This window comes from Crinia signifera, chromosome 9 (genome assembly GCF_055691185.1).
Source record: "Crinia signifera chromosome 9, ASM5569118v1, whole genome shotgun sequence".
In the NCBI taxonomy this organism is placed as follows: Eukaryota; Metazoa; Chordata; class Amphibia; order Anura; family Myobatrachidae; genus Crinia; species Crinia signifera.
Window position 1 is genome coordinate 35558687 of NC_139225.1, and position 17464 is coordinate 35576150.

Sequence of the window (17464 nt, forward strand, 5' to 3'; positions counted from 1 at the left end):
ATGGCGACCCTAATTACCGGGTTAAAAATATCAACCCAGTAATTTGCAGAATAACACATGTCCTTTTTCGGCGTGAAAGGTTCAACCCAGATCCTCGACCCTGGTAAATTCCAGGGTCAGAGACCTGGGATTCTATGACCCGGGTTGACCCTTTTGCATAGAAAATGGACCATTGTTATTTAGCAAATTACTGGGTAGAACAGCTTCACCGGGTAATTTGGTTTTCTGTGTGACAGGGGTATCAATACATACCCTCCAACATGGCCCATTACATTACGTCCAAAATGCTCTGTTCCTGGACTTCCCTGCCAGTGGCGGTTACAGAGGTGGGGCTCCAGCACAGTCCAAAATTCAACGAGGGGGGTCACATCAACTGTCAGTGAGTCCAGGACAGTGATGTTTGGGGGCAGTAGGTGTGGCTCCCAGTTTTGAATATTGGACCGCGGTGCAGGCTCACCTCTGTAACTGCCACTGGCAGGGAAGTCCAGGAACAGAGAATTTGTACCTAACGGAATGGGTCATGTTGGAGGATAACAGATATCCAGGTCCGGCAAGATTTCTGTTGCCTAACCTGCTACTTACACCCAGGGAAGAAGCAGAGGACACAGCTGTCACCTGTTACACAGTTACTGCCTTGTTTACACCGAATGATATAATTCTTTCTCCTCAGCATGTCGTACAATGTGTGTTCGTTGCCATCCGCACTATTGGTAACATCATGATAGTCACCACCCTCCTCCAGTTTATGTTTGCCTGCATCGGAGTCCAACTCTTTAAGGTAAAAGCTCAAAGGGGTAAATTTACAAAGATGGGAGTTCTATTGAAGATGGGATGTTGCCCATAGCAACCAAACAGATAATAGATATAATATGATTGGTTGCCCATAGCAACATCACATCTTCAATAAAACTCCTATCTTGGTAAATTGACCCCACAGTATGTTTATCTGTTGCTTTGTGTGATCATTTTGCACAACTGTACCCATCTATCTGCCCATGTGATTTTAGATGAACCAAAAGCTGTCCCACTGAAATGATTTCACCACCTAATCAGGCTTTAGATTTCATAAGTCTCTTATGGGATGTTTCCCATAGCAACCAATCAGATTCTATTATCTTCTAGAAGGTGCTAAATAAATAAGTAGAATCTGGTTGCTATGGGCAACAACCCATCTTCAATAGAACTCCCATCTTAGTAAATATATCCCTGTGAAGGCCCGCACACACACATCGATTTGCTTTCGATTCGATGTTAGATTCGATTTTCTATTAGATCTGGCATGATATCTTCCCATTCGATTTGGCATTAGATCTGTACTTTTGCATTAGATATCAAATTCGATATTGAATTCGATATACTTGCATGGTACATTGTATACATTCGATTTACTAGATGGAATTCGATATTTCCTTGGCTGCACAGTAGATTTATCTGTTCAATTTTGTGAAAACAGGAGCGCGCATCGAATCGAATGCAGTGACACAAAAACCATTCGATTTAGTTTAGGATTCGATTTGATTTTCCCTCTATAACCAAAATCGAATCGAAAATCGGGAAAAATGGATGCATGTGTACAGGGCTTGAGCCCGATTCAGAGTTATGGGCAATTGGGCCAGATGGTACATGGACATTTGCATACGAGAGCAGCTGCCATCACTAGTGACTCATACGCTCACCCTGAATAGCCCCCAGTTCCACCGATGGCACTGGTATCCTACGTTGCTGCCCAGTTGCACCTATTCAGCCGCCAGTGGCTAGGATACATATGACTCTGTATTGACAGCCTCAGGTGTGAGCGCAGTAGTTGTCTAGGTGTGTCTGTACCTGCTTATTGTTCTCTCTGTGGATAATCCGTTTGTCTCATTAGCCTTTATAATTAATCAGTATTAATTGGGACACCTCTCTGCAGGGCAAATTCTACAGCTGCACTGATGAGGCCAAACACAGCCCAGAGGAGTGCAAGTAAGAGATTTGTCACATGTACTGGATACCTCAGTAACTAGCGCTGTGCACATACAGAAGTGTTATCTTACACATAGCCATAAGTACGCGATGCCAGGCCGCACAGCGCAGCATACAGTAGCTACTTTTTCTCTAATTTTGCATCTTATTTGCACCGAAGAGACACAGGCCAGTATTCAATGCCTCTGATTCACCATATTTTACAGCAAATCTGGCAATTCGCCGGTGTAATGGCGAATTTTCTCTCAGTAAAAACAATTTGCCCTATTCAATGGAGACAATTCGCTGCCAACAGGGCCGGTGCAAGGCACCGGAGCGCCCCAGGCGAGTCGGGGTGGGGGCGCCCCGGTGCCCGGGGGGGGGTACCTGTGTTATAAAGCTGGCGGCTGGCACTGTTCATATAGCTGTCGGCGTCCCTGCAGGTGCTGGAGCGGGCAGGGGTGTCCGTGCCGCGAGGGGGCCTGCGGCGCTGTCAGTGTGTATAAAGCTGCTGGCGGCGGGGTCCCTGCATTGAATAGAGAATAACTAGCGCTATGCGGCCGTGCGGGAAGCGCTTCTGATTTGGAAAACACTTGCCGCCTGCTGATTGGCTGAATCTCAGCCAATCAGCAGGCGGCAAGTGTTTTCAAACCCAGAAGCGCTTCCCGCACCACCGCATAGCGCTAGTTATTCTCTATTCAATGCAGGGACCCCGCCGCCAGCAGCTTTATACACACTGACAGCGCCGCAGGCACCCCCGCGGCACGGACACCCCTGCCCGCTCCAGCACCTGCAGGGACGCCGACAGCTATATGAACAGTGCCAGCCGCCAGCTATAACCCTCCATGCTGGGGGTGAGGGGCGATCTGCCGCCCTCCAGGTGCCGGCGCCCTAGGCAAATGCCTAGAGCTGCCTAGTGGTGGTGCCGGCCCTGGCTGCCAATGAACAGCAAATGTCTGGTGATTCACTGTATGCGATTCACCGCAATTCGCCGGTGGTTTTCAATGGGGTTTTTAGTGGAATTCGCCGAGAGTGTATTCAATGCTCAAATGGAGAACTGCTTTCTCTAGTGATATTCACCATGATTCACTGTTTTGCATTCTTCATCTTTTTTAGGTGAACTGGAATGTGATCTTGTAAAATAAAGGTTTTTTGTTTTTTAGGGTGTCAAAAAATCTGATTTTTTATTCTGTGAAGTGGCATGCTATTTTTATTCATGTGCTTGCAGCATATGAATATATATTGAATTGTTTTTTTGTAACAATTTTTTTTTTTACACTTTCGCCAGCAGGGGGCAGGGAGCCGGGAGCCGCTCATTCACTGCACTCTGGTCACTACATATGCAGGATCGGGACCAGTGAGTGCAGCGGCTCCTTATCCCAGCCCCCTGCCAGCTCTTGGGGGGCTCTCCCTGTGTCCCTGCAAGCCCTCCTTAACCCCCTCAGTGTCCGGCGCACCTGTACAAAGTCATGTGCCCACAGCAGGAGAGATTATTGGATGATCGGCGACCATCCAATGATTTCTGCCTTTGCACATATGTCTGTGGTGACTTATATTTGTGGGTGCCTGAAACTAAGTCAGGGCGAGCGGCCGATGTCATATAACGTCAACTGCCTGCCCCTGTCGGGCATCGGCCTGTCCACACACCCATGGGAACACCCAGAGTTTTCATGGGGACTCCCATGAAATACTGGTCGTTCCCAAGTCCCAGCGCTCCCTGTCCGCTCCCTGTCTCCCCCCCTCTGAGAATGGCCCGGTGACACTGTGAATCGCTGCGGCTGTTCGATGTTGGGGTTTGCAACATGCATGGAAATGCATATGCGCAAACCCCAACCGTTGGGGCAGGGGCCGAATTCGGTTCACAGCAAGTGAACCAGAATAAGCCCCATAGTGTATGAAGACACACAGAGGTGATCAGTCCTTAAATGTTTTTACCTACCCTTGTCACAGGGGAACGTTCATTGTGTACAAGGAGGGCGATGTCACTCACCCAATGGTGCGAGACCGAATCTGGCACAACAGCGAATTCAACTTTGACCATGTACTGTCCGGAATGATGGCTCTGTTTACAGTGTCTACCTTTGAAGGCTGGCCAGCGTGAGTACGGGGGGGGGGGGGCTGATGTATGGATGTACATGATCAAAATGTGTTATTGGGGGGGGGGTGGGATTATTCTGATTCACTCAGAAAGGCACAATCCCTCTCTACATGGACAAAACCATATTCACTGCAGGTGGGGCTGATATAGCAGCAGCGAGAGTTACTTTTGGGTGTTTTATTGTTTCTGTGCAGCGTAAATACTGGCTGCTTTATTTTTACACTGCAATATAGAAATCAGTTTGAATTAAAAACCCCACCAAATCTAACTCTCTCTGCACATGTTACATCAGCCCCACCTGCAGTGCACATGGTTTTGTCCATTAGAGAGTGATTGTGCCTTTCCGAGTGAATCAGAATAACCCCCATAGTGTTATTATAATATACTATGCACATCACAAATATATTTATTGAGGTTGAAGTGGCATTGGTTGCAGTTACACTCCACCCACATTCATTAGGCCGACTTGGTCAAAATCCCAACATTTAAACTGTTGACATGTCAAAAAGTCGACATGCGTTTTTTTTTTCTTCGAAACCGAAATGTTTTTATTTCCCAATCCAAGTGGGCAGATTATAATGGTGTGCCCGAAGCCTGCAAGTGGCGTGAGGGGACGCGGTACACTTAGACTGAACCCTTGTCGACATAGACATCACCTAAACAAAACATTTTGACACGTCGACATGTTAAATGTCTGTATTTTGGCCATGTCGGCATCATGAATGTAGGTATTTTTAACATATCAGTGTTTTCATTGTCTGCCAATGCTTGTCGGTCTTTAAACGCCTGTATTTTGAATGTCTGGAAACCATACTGAACCCCTATGCACATATATACCTGTAATATGTTTCCCTGCCAAAGCTTTGATTTTACACCTAACAAAGTGGTATAATATTACTGGCATGGTCACAAAAATTCCCCCGCTTTTGTGTACTGACATTATTTTTATGGATTCTGTACAGAAAAGGTTATAAAGTGATGGCGGTCAGGTGGTATTTCCATGGCAGTATGCAGGGCTGTAGAGAGCTAGCATGGGCCTGGTACTGAGACAGGGTGTGGCCAATCCAGTGGAGGTGTGACCACAGACACTGCTGTAAAATAGAATATGTGCTGTAGAGGGGGATTTGTTCCCCTCTGAACCTCCTGCAGATCAAATAGCCACACTCACAGCAGCCAACACCTAAGGGTAGAGATTTATTTATATGTACACATACCGCATACCCTCCAACATCTGAACTTTAGAAACCGGTACACATTTGGAAAGGGGGTGTGGCCAATGGCAAAGAGGGCATTGCCATAAGTAAAGGGGGCATGTCCACACCCCCTTTCCGACTATGTACAGGGCACAGTGAATTGAACAGTTCTTTATATATAGACATATCTAGCGCTGGCCCTAACTGGGTAATTAATAGCCATACCCAAAAGAGCAGCGCACTAGAGCCGGCACAGACCAGCATCAAGTCTGGTCACACACTCACACGCTGAGAGCTCCCCTCTTCTCCCGCGGTAATGATGCCACAGATGGAATGCGTCCAAAACATAGACTATGCTCCCCCAGCGTCTCTCAGCCCGGGAGTCCGCTGGTCACATTATGTGAGGTCATGACATTCCACAATGCACCCTGGGACCCGCTGCAATGCACCCCTGGGATCGGGTCACGGGTGCAGAAGAGCTAGAATAGGCAGAGAATACCTTCTTCTTTCAAGCCGCGCACTGCGCGCAGGTTCCTATCGCCTGTCAAAGGGCAAGGGAGGGAGGAGCCAAGGAGTACAATCGGTACACTTTGATTTAGCCGGTACAGACCGTTTAAAAACGATACTGTACCGGCTAAATCGGTACAGTTGGAAGGTATGATACCGCCCGCCCTCATGTTCCTTCCTCCCCCAACGCTCTTCACGGGGCGCTGGTGGCCATACGGGTGACCAATGTTCCTTTGCCAACAAACCTGGGCATGAGTCTCCTGAGTTCTAGCAATGAGTTAACATTAATATACATACTGAAAAGAATTGTATTTTATAAGGAAGGGAAAGATGAGAGACAGGTAACAAACAAACATACAGTCCTTAATTCTAGAACAAGGTGAATAATTGTAGAATTTGGATGTCTGTCCATTCCAGGGATTTATTCTGAGATCTCTTCTTCACTTACTCCCCCTATAGGCTTTTGTACAAGGCCATTGATGCCAATGGGGAAAACGTGGGACCAATATACAATTATCGCGTGGAGATTTCAATCTTTTTCATTGTCTACATTATCATCATTGCATTCTTCATGATGAACATCTTTGTGGGTTTTGTCATCATCACCTTCCGGGCACAGGGCGAGCAGGAGTACAAGAATTGTGAGCTGGACAAAAATCAGGTAACTATGATTCTGTCATTCCGAGCTGATTCCCCTCACACAGCGGACACTGATCACTCAAGACATGACACATTAAGACAGTGACCTAGCATTCTAACCCTGTGACCTTACACCAAGACACTGATCTGTTCATTCATGTGCACTGTGATCTGTGCCCTTGCGGAGTCATTCGATAATCGGACAGAATGCGAATTCGCACAACAGCGTTCAACTCTGAATCGGTCCCGATGTTTAGATACGTTCTTCATCCTCCTTCCACCATCGTCCATTCTACTAAGCTATAGAGCACAAAGGGAGTGACCAGAGGTCACACAGGAGCGCTGATATTATTAAAGGACTGGTGGTTTCTCAGCTATCCGGGTTAAAGCTGCTGCCCTCTATTGTAAGAGGTTTCTGTGGACCTCTAATGGAAACTGCAATGATTGGAGTTATTGAATAAATCACCCGCTCCTATTTATAGGAGGCGCAGCTGTACCAAGAAAACTTAAAATAATATCATTATTAAAAACTGTATCACAAATTGTTATTAAGTTTTCTGGGTACAGCTGTGCCTCCTACAAATAGGAGCGGGTGATTTATTCACCAACTCCAATCGTTGAAGCTATAGAGCAGTTGTGGCCAAACCTGTCCTCAACATCTACCAACAGGTCATGTGTACCAGACAACCTGTGGATCTATAGTAGGAATGAATGCAGCAGGTTTGAAAATGTGACAGTTAGTAATGACTACACCTGTCCTGTGCACCAGCTAGGGGATTTGGAAGACGTGGACCAGTGGTAGCTCTCGAGGACCGGTTTGGCCACCTTTGCTATAGAGCAATCGCTCCATCCCGAGATCTGGTGACACATACATTAGACACTGCCTGACCTCTAAGAAGCCATTATAAGGAACTGTCAGTCAGAAACTTTTTGCTTTGACGAAGGACTCTAGGACATGTGGGCATGCATTTAGACTAGAGGAGAGAAGATTTCGTACCCTAGAAGGAAAAACATTTTTACAGTTATGGCAGTTACATTGTGGAACTCACTTCCTGGAGAGGTGGTGTCGGCAGGCACAATAAATACATTTAAAATAAGGTTGGACAAACATCTATTGCGTAAAAACATCCAGGGGTCCAACCGATAATCATAATTTGTCTAAAATGAAATCAGAATACACAACTTATATAAAGGGATGTAGCAAATAGATCATACCCTCTAACCGAAGGTTGACCCTGATGAACGTATGTCTTTATTCAGCCTTAACTACTATGTAGCTAAGTAAGTGAGCAACATTTAGTGGACCATTTACTGACTTGCGCTACATCATGTCTGGATTTCACTTATACTAACAATATGCTAATGTAATGTCCTCACACACCAGTGTTCCCTTCTCAAGTCAAGGCTAATACCTATTTCAATTGCTGCCCATCGTTCTCTTGACTACTTCCAGTCTTCATAAGCCTCTGACGGTTTCTCCAAAGAATGACCACCATGCTCTTTCCTCTGTGTCTGTGCCTGGCAAAACACGACACATCTGACCGCATTCCCCTGTGATTGTGTACGCTGACTGGTCAGTCTGGACTATCTACACCACATATCGTACTCCTCATGTAATGTCCCACAAACACCTTCCCCTAATGCCAATTTACTTGCTGATGCATCTGCTTCATATCTCCCTAGCGTCAGTGTGTGGAGTACGCACTGAAGGCTCAGCCCCTGCGCCGCTACATCCCAAAGCAGAAATACCAGTACAAAGTGTGGTACATGGTCAACTCCACTGGCTTTGAGTATATTATGTTTGTGCTGATCCTACTCAACACCATTGCCCTAGCCATGCAGGTAAGAGACAGCTTGAATGCTTAGATGTACACTTTACGTAGCTTTCTATTAGCAAATATGGTAACATATTGGATAACAAACACTGCAAATGCCACTAACAAATTTTTCCCCCATATAGAGACACATGGCTTTTTTATCGTCAGCACACTGGCCCTTATTCTGGTTGGTGCGGTAATGTCCGCGTGCGTTCGTGCCGCCGATGTTTTGTGTCTGCGCATGTGCAGAGGCGTCTCTGCGCATGTGCGAACGGAACGCACGTCCAAATTCCGCATGAAATGTGTACACTACGATCAGGGGGTGGAGAGGGGCGTGAAGGGCTGTTTGGGCTCATTACCATATGTTTACACCCCGCGTTTCATGGGCGTTCCCATGAGAACGCTGGGCGTACGTATGGTAATGCGGCCGTGACGCACGTGTAGGGGGCGGACATATGACATTGCCGGATGTCAGCTGCCCGCCCAGATCCCTGCTTTTGCACGGAGAAATGCCCGTGTGGTCTGAGGTTGCGGGAGCTGGCGGACCACTCGGTCCTGCATTCGATGGTCTGCGACCATCGAATGATGGGGGAGGTTCCAAGAGATGGAGGAGGTGTATCCGTGAGAAATCCACTCGTGCTCCGTGCGGTCAGCGGCTTACCGCATTCGGACGGAGTGAGCGATCCGTACGAAAGGCGGGGTTTAGGACGCACAGTCCTGCCCGCATATTCGGCACCGACCAGAATAAGGCCCACAGTGTGGATTATTAGCATCCAGTGAATTCCGAAATAAAGACATCACAAAATAAACAAATAATTGATGTCATCAGTAATTACACACCGTTTTGTGAATCATTTAAAATATATCCACTTTTGGAAGTTGGTTATCACAGCGACACATACACCTCCTGTATTACCTGATTCAACAGGGCTTGCTAAGCATGATTAGCGAGCCCTGAAATGCCTGCTGAACTCATGTGACACCAGCCATCAGCCGCCCGCCCTCAGCAGGCTTCAGTCCGCCCCCGTGTTGCCAGGGGAACGACCAGCATTTTCATGGGGACACCCAAAAAACACTTAGTCGTTCCCATGGTCCAGACCCATTTCCGTCCCAGTCCCTCCCTACAATGAACGGCCTGGCCAGTATGTAACTCGCCAAAGCTGTTCGGTGCCGAGGTTTGCACATGCGCAAACCTGACCAGCAGCGCTGCGGCCAAATTCGTATTGCTATGAGTGACCCTGAATTGGCTCCAATGGTTGTTTTTTTTTCGATGGTTGGTTCTGACTGTTGGAACATTCCCAACAGTCAAAATCATGGACAATCCATTCAATGTTCTGACTGTTTGTAGCATTCCGACAGTAGGAATACACGGGGATTGTCCATATCCACGTATATTTGGTCAAAAAAGGCAGCGGATTCCACAATCCAGTGTCCATTTTTGACCATGCAGATTTGACTTTTTAGAAAGTTGACTGTACACGAGCTTCAATGTGGTCGGAAACGGCCGCGTTGAATAGATGTGTGCCGTTATTTGCGATTGTCAGACATATCGGCACACATTGAGAGTGTTGCTTATAGCAACCAATCAGATTCTAGTACAGCATATACAATTTAAGAATCTAGAACCTTATTGGTGCACATCCACATGCCCTCTTTAGAAGTCTTGATAAAATTTTACCATATAGTGAGGGGATAGTTGGTACTTGTGAATTATCCGGGCACCCGATATTTTGATGGGGTCCGAAAAATCGCGTTGCGTCGCATCGCGTGTTAACCAAATGGCATGCGATGTGACGCGACGAGAGAAGGACCCGATTTTAGCAGTGGACCCGATATTAACATTGGAATCAATGTAAAATGGTCCCTGAGACCCGATTTTACATTTATTTCAATGTAAAAATGCCCAAAACCCCCCAAAAAGTGAAAAAAGTGAAATCCCACCCCCATTGTTAACGCCACCCCACTAATGACGCCAACCCGAAGCGTGGCGAGCACAGCGAGCCTGCGAGGGGCGGCGGTACGCGTCCTCCGACCTTTTCATACCCCCACTATCCACGTCGGCGTGGAGATGAGAATATAAAGTGTGGCGAGCGCAGCGAGCCACCGAGCCCGAAGCGTGGCGAGCGCAGCGAGCCCCGTGAGGGGACGCCGACACCTTCACAGCTATCCGCGTCCCCTCACGGGCTTCACAGGTGTCCGTGTCCCCTCGCGGGGCTCGCTGCGCTCGCCACGCTTCGGGCTCGCCACACTTTATATTCTCAACTCCACGCCGACGTGGATAGTGGGGGTATGAAAAGGTCGGAGGACGCGTACCGCCGCCCCTCGCGGGCTCGCTGCGCTCGTCACGCTTCGGGTTCACGTTGATAGTGGCCTGGTTGAGGCAGAGGGCGGGATTACAATTGGGCGGGATGGGTTAAAATCGCGTCGCATCGCGTGGCATTGTATACCATACAATAGCATCGTATTCTTAATGTACTGTAATACAATTTCAACATCGGGCGCCCGGATAATTCACAAGTACCGGATAGTTAAATGACAAGCTTGTCTTACAATAGATAACGCTGCTCGCCGCCTGAATCACCCCCTTAATCCACACAAATGCAAATCTTTCTCTGTAAATGTGGCAGTATAGGTCGAGTCCTGGGCATAATGGTTTTCCTGCTGGCTGTATAGAGTGGTTGTTTTTTAAATAATAATAGTAATAATTAATATTCTGTGTGACGAATGTATTCATAACTATAGGTGTGATTAATGTATATTTTTAACATCCAATGTACAAAATGGATTTGTATAATAATACAGTGTCCATATTATAATAGTTGAACAGGTGACATCATATATTGTATAATAAATCATATAATAGTTTTGGAAAGAAGCAGACTTGCAGTATACATTGCTTAAGTGTTGACGTTAGAACATATGTCTGAATAAATTTGCAATAATTGCTAATTACTTTTTGTGACCTTCTTAATTTGTATTTTTAAGCATTATGAACAGTCAAAGCCATTTAACTACGCCATGGACATCCTGAACATGGTGTTCACTGGACTTTTCACTGTGGAAATGGTACTAAAACTCATCGCATTCAGACCAAAGGTCAGTCCAATCGGAATGTACGTCCAGCATTTCCGGTATTGTGTCTTCTCACTTTCACTGGCTCTCCATCAGCGTATTATCTCAGTTACTAAAAGATGGGAGTTTTATTGAAGATGGGATTCTGCCCTGAAAAGTCTATACTTAGTTTTCAGATGCCCACTATCTGGGGAATTGGGAGCGGGCGCTGATGTCATGTGATGTCAGCGTGGTGGTCCCCTGCATCCGCCCCCTGCCTGCCCTTCCTGGAACTAATGCCTCGGCGAGTGTGAAACTCATCGAAAGCGTTTGCTCCAGTGGTTTGTATATGCGCATATTCGCTCATGCGCAAACTCCAGCACTTAGCAAACCAATCAGTTTTGATTTTACTCTACAGAGTATGGGTGAATTCAATTCCGGGTCACGACTGTCGATTCGTCCCAACAGCCATGACCCTGGCCAGTTTTCGTTTTGCTCTACAGCATATCGCCAGGTGGGATTCAATGTCCCGCTTCACAATCAACGAAAAGGGGGCATGGCCGCAGAAACGGCCGTGGACTGTCATGATTCGGCCGTGATCGCGACAATTGACGAAACGGCCCTGACACCTTTCAAAGTCAGGCCCGTTCTGTTGATCTGTCTCTTCATTGCTGTCGGACATAGGCGCCCGCCGCTATTAGCGGTGTGGAATGAATACCCCACTGTGTTTGGAAAATGACAGGAGTGGATTGAGTTGCACTTTATCTCCCTACCAGCTTTGATAAATCTCCCCCCTTTATGGGAAAATGCTACATGATATTCCTTAAAAGAAAAACTTACTTTCTCTTGCCAGTGCCGCGAAAGCTGGTGTTCCTATACATTGCGAAAACCTGACGATTCGGTTTCAGTGCATGAGAAATGCAGTAAAAACCCAGAAAATGGAAGATTTTTACCACATTTTCACTTTAGTGCATCTACCCCCATTATACTTGAAAACTTACTTTGATATGCAAAAATAATTATTCTTGAGAAAAAAATTCTTCCAGCTTCCCCATTATAGCCAGTTTAGACTAAATTGTACCAGGCTAAAGGACCTCTGATGACATCACAGCCACATGACACACAGCACCAGGGGGAGGAGCAAGGCCAGAACATGGGACCCATAAGGTACCCTTGATGCGCTTTGAGCTCCGCTTTGCTCACCACTGGGTTAATTTAGTGATTAGATGTTGATGTGGTTGGTGAAACTGCTAGTCCACCAACCTTGCTCCTCCCCCTGCCATCACTTGTCACATGGGGCCTTATTTTGGTTCATTCTTTCTGACAAAATCCTTCTTAGATGGGCAAAACCATGTGCACTGCAGGTGGGGCAGGTGTTACTTGTGCAGAGAGAATTAGATTTGGGTGGGGTTTTACTTCAAAGTGAGATCTATATTGCAGTGTAAAAATAAAGCAGTCAGTATTTTCCCTGCACAGAAACAAAATTACTCACCCAAATCTAATTCTCTCTGCACATGTTACATCTGCCCCCCCCCCTGCAGTGCACATGGTTTTGTCCATCTAAGAAGGATTTTGTCAGAAAGAATGAACCAAAATAAGGCCCATGGTTATGAGGTCTGTAGTTCTTTAGCTCACTTGGATCTAGTAGATACCCATTACAGCCAGATAGAAGTGACAGGTGCTTCCTAAATTCACAGTCATGTGACAACAAAATTGTGCAGTTGCCTTGATACAGACGGAGGGTCAATTTAAGCTCCACTACTTTAGTATGACAAAGAAATTTAATGTTAGTCTATCCATAAATGAATGAGAAAGTATAACCTTTGTGTGTTATTTGACTTAAGTGGCTGATAGCTATATATTGGCTGACATAGGGCCTGATTTTGCATGGATCAGATTAAACGCCCCTTGCAAAATTGCAATGCATTTGCAAATTCATTTGCAAGTCCAGGAACATCAAAGAGTACTTTACATCTGAGTAAGTCTGAGTGTACCACTAATCTACATCAGAGACTGAAAGTGGCCAGCTCTGACGTCAGAGACCCAGCCCAAAAATGCCTGGGCACGTCTGCATATTTTCAAACACACCCAAAAAATGCCATGTTTCCGCCCATAAACGCTGGCGTCCTGTCAAACTGCGACTGCTATTCGTTGGCATATTGAGTCGCTGATTCTGTGTGCACATGCGCAATTTGAACGCAGCACATGTGCAGTTCGATAATTGCACAATTTTTGTTTTCTCTAATTAGAGGTCCATTCTGAAACAGACCCATAATCTGTGCATTTGAGTTGGGCGGACAAATCATAACATTGCAGTACCAACAAACAGCCTGCAGGTGGCGATACATGCTTTTTTTTTTTACTTATTGCCAGTACATGGGCTTAGACCAGGCATTCCCAACCAGGGTCCTCAAGGCACCCCAACAGTGCAGGTTTTTGTGATATCCAGGCTTGAGCACAGGTGACTTAATTAGTACCTGAGTGATTCTGATTAAACCATCTGTGCTGAAGCCTGGATATCACTAAAACCTGCACTGTTGGTGTGCCTTGAGGACCGTGGTTGGGAATGCCTGACTTAAGGTGCGTACACACGGGGCAATATGATCGCTGGCAATATATTGCTAGCAATATATTGCTCAGCAATCATATTGCCCCATGTCCCGTTTTCATCTGCGACCAGAGATGGTCGCAGATGAAAATTTAAACACTGCTGGGTGAAGAGGCAGGGGATGTCGCTGGTCGGAGGAGCATGTTTCTCCCACCAGCGACCATTCAGGGGCTGAAAACGGGAGCGTGCACCCGGCGATTTATCGCTGGTGCACACTCCAATCACTGGCAATATGGTCGCGGAGCGACCATATTCCCAGCGATTTCAGCCCCTATCGCCCCCGTGTGTACACAGCATCAGACTGAACAAAAAAAACATTATAAAGCAATGAATAATCTAAACATTAGTTGTATTCTATAAATATAACTATATGGCAATATTTATATATATGCAAATCATTTATATTATACAAATAATTTATATTATGCAAATAATTTAATGTTTTTGATAATGTTCCGTTTTTAACAATTATAAGGGCATATTCAATTGAACGCATGTTTTTCCCCACAAAACTTAACTTTTTTTCCGAAAAACAAACATGGGGAAACTATTAAAAGAAAGCGGAGGAAAACAGCCAAACCCTAAAAAAATAAATACATAATGGATAACAGTATACATATGTCTATCACGGTCCCAAAGAAAAATATTTTCAGTTTTTAAAATGTTTAAAATGGCTTAGTATTGCATTAAAAAAAAACAAAAAAAGTTTAAACATTTTGGGTGACATCTAATGAGATGCAAAAATGTGATTTGTGGGAGCCAAGGAGCCAAAGATGCTAGCAGCCTCTGTAGCGCTGGGACATTGCGGGGTGAGTTGGCTCTGGAGAAGGGTGGACAGTGCTGAAACCTGGGTCGGTAAGCTCGTACCGAGCAGATCTTTGAATCCTACACATAACATGGTCCTCATGGAGAACCACATCCTCAGACCGCAGGCCCGACTGGGCAGTTTTACTAGCAGCTACTAATTCGCCAATCCTGAATGCCCCAAAGAAGGCAAATGAAAAAGCAACCTTCAGCAGCGCAGTCTCGAAAGCGCTATCAGCCACTTTTTCCAGACAGGCCACTAACTCCCCCAGCATGCGCTCATCTATCGGCCGACGAGTGTCAGGAGGCACTGGCCGTTGCTTTGCCCAGCCCCTTAAAGCTTTTGCCAAAATAAATTACCCTGTGGGATCGCGCTCCCCTCTCAGACGGGCGTGGAACGCGATACCTGCCAAAGCCGCCGCCATAGCCGACTTTGACCTGCCCCTTATGTAATGGCCCCAGACAAATGCGACCAACCGGTCCTCGACCGACTTACCGCAAACGTCCGGTGCCGACTGATACTCCTCCCAGTCCCTCCAGGCCGCCGTGTAAGCCCTACGGGTGGAGGGCGCCAGTGACAGCAGTGCCAAACCCGTCATGCCGATTCTATGATCTGCCATACAAGATTTGGACACCTAAGCTCCCGAAACTTTGTGAACTGAAACCTAGACAGGGCGTCCGCTATGGTGTTTTCTACGCCGGGGACATGTCTAGCTCGGAAATTAATGTTGTTCCTCAGGCAATGGAGCACAAGGTAACGCAGTAGCCTAAGTGCCTCCGGGGAAGACGCCCTCTGATTGTTAATGGCGTGAACCACCCCCAGGTTGTTGCACCAGAACACTATGTTCCTATTCGCCAATCGTGTGGCCCATAGCTGTACCGATACTATGATGGGAAACAGCTCCAACAGTAAAAGATTGACTGTGAAACCCCTGTCAATCCATGACTGCGGCCACCGCGAAACACACCATTCCCCTTGGAAATAAGCCCCGAATCCCGTGGAGCCAGCGGCGTCTGTGAAGAGCTGTAGCTCTTTGCTGGATTCTGGTTCTGTGGGCCATATCAGCTCTCTATGGAATTGCCCCAGAAATGTAGACCACACTTCCAGGTCGTCCCGCATTTCCCGCGACAGCCTGACCGTGTGGTGAGGGTCCCGCACCCCCGCCGTGGCCCTCTCAAGCTTGCGGCAGAAGACCCTACCCATGGGAATGATGCGGCAGGCAAAATTAAAGGATCCTAGCAGGGACTGCAATATTCTCAGCTGTATCCTTTTCCTTTGCAAGCACTCAGCAATTAACCCCTGGAGCTTTGTCACCTTATCCTCGGGGAGTCGGCAGCACCCCGCAGCCGAGTCTATTTCTATACCTAAGTAAGATATGACCCTGGTGGGGCCCTCCGTCTTGTCCGCGGCTATGGGGACCCCCAACTCCCCCAGCAGGGAAACCGCCCGGGACAATATATTTGCACATGTGCCATCGTCTCCTGGTCCCACAAAGAGGAAATCGTCCAGGTAATGGGCTACGCCCGCACATCCAGTAGTGCTCTGGATGCACCAGTGCAGGAACGTACTGAATTTCTCGAAGTAGGAGCAGGAGACAGAACAGCCCATCGGTAGGCACTTATCAATGTAAGAGCCCCCATCCAACCTGAAACCCATGAACCTGAAGGAACTGGGGTGCAAGGGGAGGAGCCTAAACGCGGACTCGATGTCCAGTTTGGCCATAAGGGCTCCCTGGCCAAACCCCCGGACTATGTCTAGCACCTCGTCAAATAGTTGGTATTGTACACTACAAAACTCGTCTGGGATGGCGTCATTTATTGACGCTCCGTGGGGGTGTGACAGGTGCTGTATCAACCTGTATTTTCCCGGGGTCTTCTTAGGGACCACCCCGAGGGGGGAAAAACACATGTCCGGCAGGGGGTCCCCCTGGAAGGGGCCCGCCATCCTGCCCAGGGCCACCTCAGCCTGAACCTTCTGGCGGACCACGTCGGGGAAAACCCTGGCGGACCTGAGATTCCTGATGGAGGAAACTCTGACACCTTCGGGAATGGGGAGGGGGAAACCGAAACTGAAACCATCTAATAAAAACTGAGCGTCTGCCCTGTTGGGGTATCCCATTAACCTGCGGGCCAGGGCTTCTACCACAATTGGGGACGGGGCCTTACTTTCCGCCAGTGCCGGCGTCACCCTGGTCACCGCCCTTGCCTGCTGACCTGCAAGATTTGGAAGGGTGCCCCCCCGCAGTTACTGCATTCGTGACGGAAGCGGCACTTGGCGCCCCTGTCACATTTGCCCTCATTAAATGCAAAGCACTTCTCTTTGCCGCCAGCCTTGGAACCGGGTTTTGTCGCTGGAAATGGCTTCCTGCCTGAGCTATCTGAGCTATGCTGCCCCTTCCCGATGACCTCGAGCCATATCTCCACGTGCTTACAGCCCATGGGCATGACCCTGGACCCAGCATGGGCGAGGCGGAATTTCTCATTGTAATTCCGCCATGCCTGACCCTTATAGTCCATGAACGTCTCGTTCACCAGAAACAGGTAACGCAAGACGTTTACGTGTTCACCTGGCCGTGTGCTTAAGTAACATGAGGAGAAGATCAGGAAACCCTTAAGCCAATTGTGGAAGCCTTTGAAGGCCGCCTCACTACCGCTCCCCGCCTTCTTGGCTGCCTCAAAATCCTTTTTCATGTCGACTGTCAGCGTGAAAAAGTCGACAAACTTTCCCCTCTTGATTTTGTCTTTCACCCCCTTACGCAGGCCCCGGGACACGGCGGTATTGGTGCAATGGACCATATCGCCTGCC

The 17464-nt window shown here is 47.4% G+C and overlaps 1 protein-coding gene across 3 annotated transcripts in view; it reads left to right on the forward strand.

The window, feature by feature from the left end:
• CACNA1F (calcium voltage-gated channel subunit alpha1 F) overlaps positions 1-17464 on the forward strand; it is a 104317-nt gene that overhangs the window by 60666 nt on the left and 26187 nt on the right. For all 3 annotated transcript variants that reach the window (XM_083158817.1, XM_083158818.1, XM_083158819.1), the window contains 6 exons: positions 671-778; positions 1910-1962; positions 3892-4038; positions 6199-6400; positions 8062-8220; positions 11181-11291. In XM_083158817.1, the coding sequence (XP_083014943.1) occupies positions 671-778; positions 1910-1962; positions 3892-4038; positions 6199-6400; positions 8062-8220; positions 11181-11291 (780 nt within the window). The remainder of the gene's footprint in view (positions 1-670; positions 779-1909; positions 1963-3891; positions 4039-6198; positions 6401-8061; positions 8221-11180; positions 11292-17464) is intronic.